The sequence below is a fragment of the Barbus barbus genome, assembly GCF_936440315.1.
Source record: "Barbus barbus genome assembly, chromosome: 11".
Lineage (NCBI taxonomy): Eukaryota > Metazoa > Chordata > Actinopteri > Cypriniformes > Cyprinidae > Barbus > Barbus barbus.
In genome coordinates, this window is record NC_136739.1 from 18,795,703 (window position 1) to 18,810,892 (window position 15,190).

The following is a 15,190-nucleotide window of genomic DNA, read 5'->3' on the forward strand; positions in this document are numbered from 1 at the left end:
GAATTTATGCGTTAATGGTCAGGAGGTATGGGAGGGTTGGTGCTGGAACCTCTCCAGACACCAAGGTCTTGTCCTGTTTCTGGTTGAATTATGCTTAAGTGATAAGAAACAACCGTGAAGTCCTGTTTTAAATACATTCCAGATTTTTCCACACATATGCCCCTTTGTTTTAGGGGTCTCGTGAGACGTTAAGGAGAGCAGAGCAGGATGCTTGAGCGTGGTGCTGGTCGTTAATTAACTTTATGGCCACAGATAGTGAAAGTAGTAACTTCTTCCGGAATGTTGCAGTCCTGTTAATAGACCTGTGTATGTGTTATTGTTTTCGATCAAGCTCAACAACTGCAATAATTTCTCTTTAAATTCTGAAAAAAATTAAACATTTCAAAACTCAACACTCTCAAAGTGCATTTTGTGAAATACAATTTAAACAACAAATCCATTAGTACACTTGATTAGTATGCTAAATATACCTTTGATCATAATATAGTGTATACTTGTATAAGAAATTATATAGATACATACACTGAACAAAATTATAAACGCAACACTTTTGTTTTTGCCCCCATTTTTAATGAGCTGAACTCAAAGATCTAAGACTTTTTCTATGAACACAAAAGGCCTATTTCTCTCAAATATTGTTCACAAATCTGTCTAAATCTGTGTTAGTGAGCACTTCTCCTTTGCTGAGATAATCCATCCACCTCACAGGTGTGGCATATCAAGATGCTGATTAGACAGCATGATTATTGCACAGGTGTGCCTTAGGCTGGCCACAATAAAAGGCCACTCTAAAATGTGCAGTTTTATCACAGCACAATGCCACAGATGTCGCAAGTTTTGAGGGAGCGTGCAGTTGGCATGCTGACTGCAGGAATGTCCACCAGAACTGTTGCCTGTGAATTGAATGTTAATTTCTCTACCATAAGCCGTCTCCAAAGGTACTTCAGAGAATTTGACAATACATCCAACCAGCCTCACAACCACAGACCACGTGTAACCACACCAGCCCAGGACCCCCACATCCAGCATCTTCACCTCCAAGATCTTCTGAGACAAGCCACCCAGACAGCTGCTGCAACAATCAGTTTGCATAACCAAATAATTTCTGCACAAACTGTCAGAAACCGTCTCAGGAAAGCTCATCTGCATGCTCGTCGCCCTCATCGGGGTCTCGACCTGACTGCAGTTCGTTGTCGTAACTGACTTGAGTGGGCAAATGCTCACTTCATTCTTCACAGATGAATCCTGGTTTTCACTGTACAGGGCAGATGGCAGACAGTGTGTATGGCGTTGTGTGGATAAGCGGTTTGCTGATGTCAATGTTGTGGATCGAGTGGCCCATGGTGGCGGTGGGGTTATGATATGGCAGGCATATGTTATAGACAACGAACACAGGTGCATTTTATTGATGGCATTTTGAATTCACAGAGATACCGTGATGAGATCCTGAGGCCCGTTGTTGTGCCATTCATCCACGACCATCACCTCATGTTGCAGCATGATAATGTACGGCCCCATGTTTCAAGGATCTGTACACAATTCCTGGAAGCTGAAAACATCCCAGTTCTTGCATGGCCAGCATACTCACCGGACATGTCACCCATTGAGCATGTTTGGGATGCTCTGGATCGAAAAAGAAGCTGGAAGCAGCAGGGCATGTGGAAGGGCGGACGTAGCCTTGTTTAAGAGCCTCTTCAATATACTCCTCCATGGCCTTCTGCTCTGGGAGTGATGACGGGTAGATCTTACCCTTGGGCACTGGCTCACCCGGTAATAAATCTATCGCGCAGTCCCATGGCCGGTGAGGTGGCAATTGTGAGGCCTTCTTCAGGCAAAAGACGTCACTGAAGTGGGAGTAACAGTTCAAGATGTCAATGGATTGTTTCTCAATAGGACTTTCGATGGACGTGGAGTTGAGAGATAGGGTCTGTTCGTCTTGTCGTGGAGGTTGAGTTAAGTGAGGGATACAGGCAGGAAAACATTGGTTACCCCACTTCAGGACGTCCCCCGTGCGTCAGGATATTTGAGGTTCATGAAGTGCAAACCAGGGTCTGCCGAGGATGATGTCAGTGGTGGCTTCCTCCAGAACCAGCAAATGAAGATCCTCTTCGTACAGCAGACCAACTCGAAAGTGTACCGGACAAGCCAGGAGCTTGACATTGTGCCGGCTGAGAGATTTTCCGGTCACTGATTGGACTTGGTAGACTTTGGGGTTGAGAGTTATAGGGATCTTGAGCTGGCGGCAGAGGCTCCCGGATATGAAGTTCCCGGCAGAACCCGAGTCGAGAAGGGCATGGACTGGAATGGAGATGTTGGGTGCAATAAGTGTTACCACAATAACGAGGGGTTTCATATTTTGTGGGATAGGTTGAATAGCACTCACCAACAACCGTGGAGGTTGCGTGGAGGTCGAGTGGGGCATGTGGAGATCATATGCCCAGCATTTCCACAATAGAGACAAAGTCCTCTTGTGAGTCACCTCTGCTGCTCAGCGGATGACAGTCGAATATTGTCGGTTAACATGGGTTCTGGAACTGGTTCTGGAGGATGGTTAGTCTCTGGGTGACGCTGTGGGGGAGTGCAATGTTTAAGTATGGCTTGTTCCTCGAAACATGATTGTATGCGGGTGGAGCAGCAGATAGAGAGTTGAATCAGATTTTCCAAGCCACTGGTGTCATCATAACCGGCTAGTTGTAGACATAATCTGGGCTCCAAACCTTGACGGTAAGTGGTAATCAACGATTGCTCATTCCATCCACTGGCCGCGGCAAGAGTTCTAAATCTTAAGGCATGCTTATTGGTGGACATGGACCCCTGTCGGAGATGGTACAGCTGGTCACTGACGGAGGTGTCACCAGAGGGCCTTCCGAAAACTTCTCTGAAATGAGTGACAAAGTTATTGAATGATTGAGTCACATTACCCGATTGAGCCCAGATCGTCTCAGCCCACTGAAGTGCCTTGCCAGAAAGGAGTGAGACGATGAATGCGATCTTGGATTTTTCTGTGGAATATAAGTAGGGTTACATCTCAATGGAGCGTGAACATTGTAAAAGAAAACCGTTGCACTCCTCCGTCACACCAGAGAAGGGCGCTGGTTTGGCCATGAGACTGGCGATTACCGGTAGTGAAGAAATGGCGGTGGTGGACACGGAAGTGATCGGAGGTGATGGAAAAGGTGCAGGAGTGAGAACCTGTCGGAGATTATCCACGAGTTCCTGGAAGGGATCCTGTTGGCTCATGCTGAATCACTCTGTTACGGTCCGATTTTCTGTTACGGAAGTATTCAGGGCACAGAGGATTAGTGAATTTAGCAGGATGTTTTATTGATTCAGCAGAGGGAATATGTCAGTTGAAGGTGAGTAGAGACTTGATACTGAATGAGAAGCAGAAAGCATATACTGAAGGATGTTGTATCTTACCAGGAACTTGTGGAAGATTTGTGGCAGCACACACCCCAGGATGACGTTGGAGACGGAGGATGATGATTGCAGGAGGAGGGCTGACGAAGGAGACACGGAGGATCGACGAAGGAGAGGAGCAGGAGGTCAGTACGTTTGCAGGTAGGTATCAGGTGAGTAACAGCGAAGAGCTGAGAGAATCCACTTCGTGTAAGTGAGATCGGACAATGAACTGGAGCGGGGTGTGTGCTTATGTAGTGCGGAGCTGATTGGGTGCTGATGATGATTCAAAACTCAGGTGACAGAGATTGCTGTGATGGATTAGTGATGGAGCCCGGCCGATCTGTGACACTGGGTAATGTAGTTCATGACCTACTGGACATTACTTGGGATAAGAAAAGGGTAAAACAACTTGTGAAGTGTGATTTTGGTTGTTGCCTGCATGTTAGAGGGATGGAACAATGTACTAACTCAAAGATGTATTTGCAGATTGTGAACAGAACAGAGACTGTCCTGTTCTATGCTTGCAGGTATGCATTATTGTATATTATTATTACATTAATTTTCAAAGTTCACAATTTTCTTGTTAGTTCTATATAAAACATGTATTTGGTGTTGTTATGCACTTTATTGAATGGAACAATTTAAGATATAAAAAAAAAAAATACTTTCTGACACCTCAGTCCGTGGGAGGCACTCTGAGGATAGATTGTGAACAGAACAGAGATGATTGTTGTAATACTGTCCCATTCTGTGCTTGCAGTAAACATCTTAAAAGACTCTATTGGTGTTCGTCCTTCTTGGTGGGTTTGGTCCTGTGGTGCATAAGAAATCTGCTACACTTCTCCGTGCAAATCTAAGAAATCAGAGCTTGGCAAGAGTAATATCACCTTTAATAATACATCATACACGTTCTATTATTTGTGTATATTTAAAAAGCAATGACCTAAACCTTAGGCTACAATATGATACACGAATGAATGGAATAAGCACAGCGCGCTCACCAATCAAACAGCCGCGTTGCGCGTCTCAAGTCTCTCAAAAACCAAACCAGCTCTCTCTCAAGAGTAGGCTAATAATCAACTTAGATACAGATACATTTTCTACTAGGCCTACATGTTTGCTGCTTTATCTTTTGCTGGTTTGCGTGGCACACTGACATTTGTTTAGTAAGTAAAAAAAAAGACTTAATTGACTGAATTAATTCAGTCGTGTTCAAATGATCACTATGATGTTTGTCATGACATCTCTCAGCTTATATGATAAATTTATTTTTAGAAATTAATTATTTTACTTTAACACAGTATATTTGTTTAGTGATAACTACGAAAAAAAAAGATAGTTACAACGGTCTTAAGTAACTGTACGAAGTTCCACCTGGTTTTATCCGAATACAGAAAATTAAAATATGTAATGTCATAATTATAAAGTTTTGACAATTAACGTATGTTATGTAATTTTTGCATTAGGCTATGATTTAATAAATGTTTATTGATAAGAACTATTTCATGTCATTTTATTTACAGTAGCATGAACCATGAGTAGTCGAGTAACTCGAGTATTTTTTAATAAGAAATCGACTAGCAGAAATCAGTAGTCGTGCAACCCTAATCTTTGTTCTTATTTTTTTAATAACAAAGATAAAATGACGACAAAGATTTTGATCTTCGCCAACTTTGGCCTAAATATCCACCATTGTTTTTTATTTTGTGTTACCTTGAAAGGCTTTGTCTTTATAATTGGGAAATTAGTTTGTCTCTAATGCTCAGACAACTTGCAAAATAGTAAAACCAAGATGACAAAGAATCGTGATAAAATCATGAATCATGTCATTTAAAAAAAAAAAGTGATATGATATGTTTGCTATATCACCTACCCCTATGTCAAAGTGTCTAATTCTAACGGTCATTTTTCTATTCAAAATTGTGATTCTTCGATTTATAAAAAATAAAATTGTGGCAAAACTTTAAATTTTAATTAATCAATAAAATTTGAAAATTTAGTACTGTGTGATTACTTGCATCTGACACAGCATTCATTCTTCAGCTCAATCCCTCAAATACTATTATTAAATACTACTGTTGTTTACATAAACTAAAGTCACAACTGGACACAACAAAAGAGCCAATAAGCTACTGTACATCAGACCATAAAAACAGAAATAATAGTTTCTATAATAGAAACCAACAAACAAAACAATAAAATTTACATGACCAGGAGGTAATCTGAAACTAAACTCTTTCGTGTTTCAACTGTATCTGATTCTTTCAAACTAAACTTAAGACTCATGAAAAAAATGAATATGAACATCTAGATGCTAGGCTTAAACTAGAATAAGTTATTTTCCATTTTGCACAGTCAGGAATTGACTAACAATAGAGGCCCTGTAGTCTTTAGTCTTGGTCTAGTATAAAAGCACAGGTGACAGCAGTCAGTCAACAAGCAGAATCAGTTTCAGCTTCTCCTTTGTGACTACTGAGAATCAGCCAGTGCAAACATGATTGGCAAGGTAAACTTCATTCCAGCATTTCAACACAGTCCAAATTATATGATATTTCACTTTCACTAAAATATGATCCAATCTTTTAGGTCATCTTCTACGAGGACAGGAACTTCCAGGGTCGCTCTTATGAGTGTATGGGCGACTGTGGTGACTTCTCCTCCTACATGAGCCGCTGTCACTCTTGCAGAGTGGAGAGTGGATGCTGGATGATGTATGATCATCCCAACTACATGGGAAATCAGTATTTCTTTAGGAGGGGAGACTATGCTGATTACATGTCTATGTTTGGAATGAACAACTGCATCAGGTCCTGCCGTATGATCCCTATGGTGAGCTCAATTAACACTATATTTTTTTATTTTGCAATATAACTTACAAAAGTGAAAATATTTAATTGTTCTATATTTATTTTTACATTTTATATTGGTTCTGCTTGATCAACCTGAAAATAATGCACTTCTCTCCCACTACAGTACAGGGGATCCTACAGAATGAGGATCTACGAAAGGGAGAACTTCATGGGTCAGATGTACGAGATGATGGATGACTGTGACAACATCATGGACCGTTACCGCATGTCTCACTGCCAGTCCTGTCATGTGATGGATGGCCACTGGCTCTTCTATGAGCAGCCCCACTACAGAGGCAGGATGTGGTACTTCAGGCCTGGAGAGTACAGGAGCTTCAGCAATATGGGTGGCATGAGATTCATGAGCATGAGGCGTATCATGGACTCCTGGTACTAGTTTTCTAGCATTTCTTAAATTGTTAATAAAATAATTCCTCAATAAAGTAATTTCTCTACAACACGTTGTGCCTGCAAAATCATTACTGACACTAAAATTTGCATATCTAATCAATCACAAAAAAAAAAAAAAAATTAAATATTAGACTTGTGGGACTACAAATGCTGGATTAAGCCTATTGGGTAATTTTATTGGGTTATTTTTAATATTTTTACCCAGGTGCTGGGTAGTTTTTCTGCACTCTAAAAAATACTGCTTTATTTTTTTAACCCAAATCCTGGGTTCAGCTTGTTGGGTTAATTTATTGGGTTATTTTAAATATTTTTTTTTACCCAGGTGCTGGTTAGTTTTTCTATAACTCAGCTGCTGGGTCATTTTCACTGTTAATACAAATGACAAATCCTCTTACACACCTACCCAGCGCTGAGTCAGTGTAACCTAATGTTGGGTAAACTGTGACAGACTGGTTAAAACTGGATACATTTGTCAACTGTCATTTTGTGTTCTGTCCTGAGAGAAAACTTGACTGACAGAAAACTTCCGGAATGAAAGGTTTATACAGTATCTCACAGAAGTGAGTACACCCCTCACATTTTTGTAAATATTTTATTATATCTTTTCATGTGACAACACTGAAGAAATGACACTTTGCTACAGTGTAAAGTAGTGAGTGTACAGCTTGTATAACAGTGTAAATTTGCTGTCCCCTCAAAATAACTCAACACACAGCCATTAATGTCTAAACCGCTTGCCACAAAAGTGAGTACACCCCTAAGTGAAAATGTCCAAATTGGGCCCAATTAGCCATTTTCTCTCCCCGGTGTCATGTGACTTGTTAGTGTTACAAGGTCTCAGGTGTGAATGGGGATCAGGTGTGTTAAATTTGGTGTTATCGCTCTCACCATATTTCTGGTATTATCTATCAAACTAATTTGATTGTTCCCTTTTTAACCCTTTAAGGCGCCAGGGTTTTTTTGGAAAAAATGCTGGATTTTGACATCAAGATTTCAAAAGCTTGTGCCTTGAAATGGCTTAAAGATAGAGATCTACTGTAAATGTTGGGCATGACCGAAAGTTTATGTGGGGTGTAAATATACTCATCTAATTTGCATATTATGACGTCATCAGGGGCGGCCCTCTTGAATTTCATAATATTTAGGAAATAGTATTGAATTGATGTTTGATTTTTTTGTTTGTTTTTTTGTCTTTTTCTCCTCATTCCAAATGATCAGAAAAGAGGAAACCAACAATAAAACAGGAGAAAGTACTAAATTATTACTATATTACTATACTATATAGTAGTAAAACCCATGTGAACAGTTGCCTACTTTTTGATCAGTTCATCAGTAATATTCAGGAAATAATAGATATTGAATGGATGTTTGAACTTATTGGCATGTTGTTATTTTTTTGTCTTTTTATCCTCATTCCAAATGATCAGGAAAAGAGGAAATCAACAGTAAAACAGGAGAAAGTAGTAAATTATTACTATATTACTGTGCCATAGTAAAATACATGTGCCTATTTTTTGATCAGTTGACCAGCTATCTGCCCAATCAGGTATCTATGTGACAGTTTATAGTTCTTGAGAGTATGGTACCTCTCATTGCATGGCACAGCGCACAGACCTACCCCAAACTGACTGCACCTGTACTGTCTGCCGGCAGCACTTAGAGCGTGCGATCAGAACAAACAGCGCAATCTGGCCGATTATCAGACACTATCAGATTATCAGTGGACACTAAGACCACGTCCACCCCTGCCAACCCCATCCACGTTGGGCAAAGTGTTGAAATTATCACTTGTTTGTGCTTTGTGAATGATCGCGCCTTGCGCAGCGGCACCATTGCGCGGAAAAGATGTACCGGGAGAAGCGCGATCATTAGACGACCGATCGTCATTTCCAAAAGGCAAATATTCCCCTTCAGAGTCAGAATCGGCAAATAACATTTGCAACACATCCTCACATTACAACTTTTTATCAGCCATTTGGCGATTTTCTCTCAGAAATCTCACAATTTACTCAGACGCTATGAACTGAATTGCTTCCGCATCAATGACACGATAGCTCACTTACTCTGCTATTTCCTCGAACAATTTTGGCCTAGAATTGAAGTACTACATGTCTGCCATCTAGTGGAAGGGAATACAAATGAGCCATTACACCAGATTAGGAACTACAGCCCATTTCATGAAGTATGACGTCTTGTCGCAATTTTGCGACTTTGGCGCTTAGAGGGTTAAAACCGCGCGTGCAGCGCATTAGCATTCGTTAGCCGGTTAATTTGTCACTCACGGTTCCATTCGCGTTTCTATTCATGCCTATTATTGTTTTCTTTTTTCTCGCTCCGTTTTTCACGAGTTCATCAAACAATAGTGGTAAGCGAATCATTCTTCAATCACGGTGAGTAATGGTTTCTTCTCCTGCAGTTGTTGTTTGCACTGTTTGCCACATGTAAAATTTATCTCTCTCTGTCGGCGACGAGGGATTCACATGTGATAAATGCAGGGAAATAGTTAGGTTGACAGAGAAGATTTCAGAATTAGAGACATGCATCCAAACTTTAGTTGAGGACAGTAAGAATGTGAGGGATGTAGATACTGCTTTGGATACGACTAGCTCAGGGAGTCCTGTACATTGTTCGGTTCTGGTAGAGCCCGTGCAGGGCAACTGGATGACTGTGAGGTGGCCTAGTCGTGGGTCAAAACACCACTCTTCCATTACGATCAAAACATCAAACAGGTTCTCCCCACTCAGTGACACATCCACTGAGAAATCTGATGAAAGTGCTCTAGTTATTGACGATTCTATTGTATGGAACGTGAAAATAGAGACACCAGCCACCATAGTCCAATGTTTACCGGGAGCCAGGGCGCCTGACATCTTGGCAAATTTAAAAGTGCTGGCTAATGCTAAACGTAAATTCAGTAAGATTGTTATTCACGTCGGCGCTAATGATGTTCGCCAGTCGGAGATCACTAAATATAATGTTAAAGAGGTGTGTAAACTTGCAAGTACGATGTTAGACACTGTAATGTGCTCTGGTCCGCTCCCTGCTTACCGGGGTGATGAGATACATAGCAGACTGCCGTCATTCAATGGCTGGATGTCTAAGTGGTGCCCGCAAAATCTGGGGCAGACCTGACCTGTTGAAAAGAGATGGTCTTCATCCCTCTTGGGGTGGTGCCGCTCTTCTCTCTAGAAATATGGCACATAGTCTTAGAGTTCGTACTTGACTAACTGGGGCCCAGGTCAGGAAGCAGACAGACTGGCTAAACCGTCCATCTGCTAGCTGCCTCACGTCACAGAAGTCAGATAGAGACTCTTTCACCTAGATATTACATTACATTACATTTACATTACATTTACATTTAGCTGACGCTTTTATCCAAAGCGACTTACAATTGCTATATATGTCAGAGGTCGCACGCCTCTGGAGCAACTAGGGGTTAAGTGTCTTGCTCAGGGACACATTGGTGTCTCACAGTGGATTCGAACCCGGGTCTCTCACACCAAAGGCATGTGTCTTATCCACTGCGCCATCACCACCCTGTGGTGGATATCACATTATAGAGACTGTGTATGTTCCCCGAACTAGAAAATACAGAAAACATCCAAACCAAAGTAAGAGTAACAATTTAATTGATGTTCAACAAATAAAAAAACAGATATAATACAGATAAACAAACGATAAAGCTTGGCTTATTGAATATTAGATCCCTTTCCCTTTCTACAAAAACACTTTTTGTAAATGATATGATCACTGACCATATACTAGATGTGCTTTGTTTGACAGAAACCTGGCTAAAACCAGATGACTATATTACCTTAAAGGAGTCTACCCCCCAAGATTACAGTTACAAACATGAACCGCGTCCAAAAGGTAAAGGGGGAGGTGTTGCCACAATTTATAGCAATATTTTCAGAGGTTGGGTTTCAAGTATAATTCGTACGAAGTAATGGTGCATCATATAACGTTATCCAAAGAAACAAGTATTAATGATAAATCCCCTGCGATGTTTGTACTGGCTACTGTATACAGGCAACCAGGGCACCATACAGACTTTATTAAAGAATTTGCTGATTTTCTATCTGAGGTAGTGCTGGCTACAGATAACGTCCTAATTGCTGGTGATTTTAATATCCATGTTGATAATGAAAGAGATTCGTTGGGATCAGCATTTATAGACATTCTAAACTCCATTGGTGTTAAACAACACGTTTCAGGACTGACTCATTCTTGAAATCATACTATAGATTTAATTCTGTCATATGGAATTGATGTCAGTGGCATTGAAATCTTGCAGCAGAGCGATGATATCTCAGATCATTATCTAGTTTCGTGTATATTCCAAATAGCTACAGCTGTAAAGACAACTCCTTGTTACAAATATGATAAAACCATCACTTCTACCACAAAAGACTACTTTATAAATAATAATAAATAAATAATAAATAATCTTCCTGATTTATCTCAATTCCTCAGCATATCCAATAGCTCAGAACAACTTGATGTAACAGAAACTATTAACTCTCACTTTTCTAGCACTTTAGATACGGTTGCTCCTTTACGCTTAAGGAAGATTAAGGAAAAAGTCCAACACCGTGGTATAATGAGCACACTTGGGCCCTAAAGAGAGCAGCCCGGAAAATGGAGCGCAGCTGGAGAAAAACAAAATTAGAGGTATTTCGTATTGCTTGGCAGGAAAGCACCCTATCCTACAGAGAAGCATTAAAAACTGCTAGATCTGCTTACTTTACATCTCTCTTTTAGAAGAAAACAAACACAACCCCAAGTATTTATTTAATACAGTGGCTAAATTAACAAAAAATATAACATCAGCAGGTGCAGACATTACCAAGCAGCACAGTAATAATGACTTTATGAACTACTTTACTTCCAAGATCGAAACTATTAGAGATCAAATTGTAATGCAGCTGTCAGCCACAGTATCACATCAGAGTGCACTTTAGATCCCCTGAGAAACATTTCCACTCATTCTCTTATTGGAAATGAAGAATTGTATAAACTTGTTAAATCATCTAAACCAACAACCTGTATTTTAAACCCTGTTTCATCTAAGCTCCTAAAAGAGGTGCTTCCAGAAGTAATAGATCCTCTTCTGAATATTATTAACTCATCATTGTCATTAGGATATGTCCCAAAAACCTTCAAATTGGCTGTTATTAAGCCTCTCATTAAAAAAACACAACTTGACCCCAAATAATTAATTACAGACCGATCTCGAAACTTCCTTTTCTGTCAAAGATATTAAAAGGTAGTATCATCACAACTATATTCCTTCTTAGAGAAAAAATATATATGTGAGGATTTCCAGTCAGGTTTTAGACCATATCATAGAACTAAGACTGCTCTCATTAGAGTTACAAACAACCTGCTTTTATCATCTTATTGTGGTTGTATCTCTCTATTAGTGGTACTGGATCGTAGCGCCGCGTTTGACACTATCGACCACAACATTCTTTTAAATAGACTAAAAAATTATGTTGGCATTAGAGGAAGTGCACTTGCATGGTTCACATTGTACTTATCTGACCGCCATCAATTTGTGGCAGTAAATGAAGAGGTATCATACCAATCACAAGTGCAGTATGGGGTACCTCAAGGCTCAGTACTTGGCCCCTTACTTTTCATGCTTTACATGTTACCCTTGGGAGATATTATTAGGAAACATGGTGTTAGCTTCCACTCTTATGTTGATGATACCCAGCTCTATATTTCTTCGCGACCTGATGAAACTTACCAATTTGCAAAACTAACGGAATGTATAGTTGATATCAAAAACTAGATGAGTAGCAATTTCTTACTGCTAAATTCTGAAAAACAGAGGTGTTAATTATTGGACCAAAAACTTTTGCATGTAATAACATAGATCACTGTCTAATACTTGATGGCTGCTCTGTAAATTCTTCGTCATCAGTTAGGAACCTAGGCGTACTTTTTGATAGCAAACTTTTCTTTGAAAAACATGTTTCTAGCATTAGTAAAACTGCATTTTTCCATCTTAAAAATATATCTAAATTATGACCTATGCTCTCAATGTCAAATGTAGAAACATTAATTCATGCATTCATGACCTCGAGGCTAGATTATTGTAATGCTTTATTGGGTGGTTGCTCTGCACGTTTAAGAATCAGAATCAGAATGAGCTTTATTGGCGAAGTATGTTTACACATACGAGAAATTTGTAATAGTGACAGAAGCTCCACAGTGCAACAGAAAGACAGCAACAGGACAGGACACAGATAATAAACAATAATATACAAATATCCAAATAGGCAATGTACAAAACAGCAAAAACACAATATATAATATAGACAATTATGTATGTACAGGTCTGATATGTGTAAATTTGAAATGAGAAAAAAATAATAATATGTAAGTGTGGTGGATAAATAATGTATAATAGTTGTGTGTTCCGCGTTTATTGTCAAGTGTTATTGCCTGAGGGAAGAAACTGTGTCTGGTCGTTCTGGTGCTCAGAGATCTGTAGCTTCGACCAGATGGTAACAGTTCAAACAGGGAGTGTGCTGGATGTGAGGGATCCAGAGTGATTTTACCAGCCCTTTTGCTCACTCTGGATAAGTACAGTTCTTGGAGAGTGGGGAGGGTTGTACCAATGATTCGCTCAGCAGTCCGGACTACCCTTCGTAGTCTTCTGATGTCAGATTTGGTAGCTGAGCTGAACCAGGCAGTTATTGAAGTGCAGAGGACGGATTCAATGATGGCAGAGTAGAACTGATTCAGCAGCTCCTGTGGCAGGTTGAACTTCCTCAGCAAGCGAAGGAAGTACAACCTCTGCTGGGCCTTTTTGACAATAGAGTCAATGTGATTGTCCCACTTCAGGTCCTGAGAAATTGTGGTGCCCAGGAATCTGAATGACTCCACTGCAGTCACAGTGCTGTTCGTGATGGTGAGTGGGGGGGGAGCAGGGGGGTTTCTCCTGAAGTCCACGATCATCTCCACAGTTTTGAGTGTGTTAAGTTCCAGGTTGTTAAGACTGCACCATACAGCCAGCTCCTTAACCTCCTGTCTGTAAGCAGACTCGTGACCGTCCTGGATGAGGCCGATCAGTGTGGTGTCATCTGCAAACTTTAGGAGCTTGACAGAGGGGTGTTTAGATGTGCAGTCGTTATAGAGGGAGAAGAGCAGTTGGGAGAGAACGCAGCCTTGAGAAGCTCCAGTGCTGATGGTGTGGGTGTTGGATGTGAATTTACCCAGCCTCACTAACTGCTGCCTGTCTGTTAGGAAGCTGTTGATCCACAGACAGACAGAGGTGGGGACGGAGAGCTGTGTCATGTTTGGGATGATGGTGTTAAAAGCGGAGCTGAAGTCTACAAACAGGATCCTCACATAAGTCCCTGGTCTGTCCAGATGCTGCAGGGTGAAGTGCAGTCCCATCATCCACAGACCTGTTTGCTCTGTAGGCAAACTGCAGGGGGTCCAGTCTTTCAAATGATTTCATGGCCACAGACGTTAGAGCCACAGGTCTGTAGTCATTAAGTCCAGTAATTTTGGGTTTCTTTGGGACGGGGATGATGGTGGAGCATTTGAAGCATGAGGGGACTTCACACAGCTCCAGTGATCTGTTGAAGATCTGTGTGAAGATGGGGGCCAGCTGGTCAGCACACATTTTTAGGCAGGCTGGTGACACACCGTCTGGGCCTGGTGCTTTCCTTCTTTTTTTCTTTCTGAAGACCTGGCGCACTTTAATTTCACTTAACTGAATTGTAGGTGTGGGAGAGAGGGGGGTTGCTGGAGGTGTGAATGGTTGTTACTGGTGATATCTTTCATACCTTTCCACACTGAAATAGAATCACTGGAAGAGAATTTGTTCCTTAGCTTGTCAGAATAATTCCTCTTTGCCATTCAGATTTCCTTTTCCAGTGTGTATTTGGCCTGTTTATACAAGACTTTATCCCCTTTTCTGTAAGCATCTTCTTTGGCCTGACAGAGCTGTCTGAGTTTTGCAGTGAACCATGGTTTGTCATTGTTGTAAGTTAAATGAGTCCTGGTAGGAATGCACATATCCTCACAGAAACTGATATAAGATGTTACAATCTCTGTGAGCTCATCCAGATAGGTGGCAGCAGCTTCAAAAACAGTCCAATCAGTGAGAGAGAAACTCTGTTTCATTAGTCCATCTTTTAAAAGTTCTTAATACAGGTTTTGCAGACTTTTTGCCTGTAGGTTGGAATAAGATGAACCAAACAGTGATCAGAGTGTCCTAAAGCTGCCAGTGGGGCCGAGTGATATGCATCCTTTATGGTTGTGTAACAGTGATCCAATATATCACTGTCTCTGGTTGGACATGTGATGTGCTGTCTGTATTTTGGCAGTTCGCAGGAGAGATTTGCTTTATTAAAGTCCCTGAGAAAGATTAAAACAGAGTCTAGGTGATGTTGTTCTGTGTCTATGATCAGATCAGCGAGTTTCTGTAAAGCTGAGCTCATGTGTGCTTGCGGTAGAATGTAGACACTCACGAGAATGAATGAGCAGAACTCCCGCGGCGAATAGAA

The 15,190-nt window shown here is 40.7% G+C and overlaps 1 protein-coding gene across 1 annotated transcript; it reads left to right on the forward strand.

The window, feature by feature from the left end:
- Positions 1–5,994: 5,994 nt before the first annotated feature.
- On the forward strand, positions 5,995–6,648 carry LOC306877356 (gamma-crystallin M2-like; the record flags this gene model as incomplete). The annotated part of the gene is made up of 2 exons (XM_079429077.1): positions 5,995–6,231; positions 6,376–6,648. The coding sequence occupies exons 1-2, from the start codon at positions 6,037–6,039 to the stop codon at positions 6,646–6,648; spliced, it is 468 nt and encodes a 155-aa protein (XP_079285203.1). The 5' UTR covers positions 5,995–6,036.
- Positions 6,649–15,190: the final 8,542 nt, after the last annotated feature.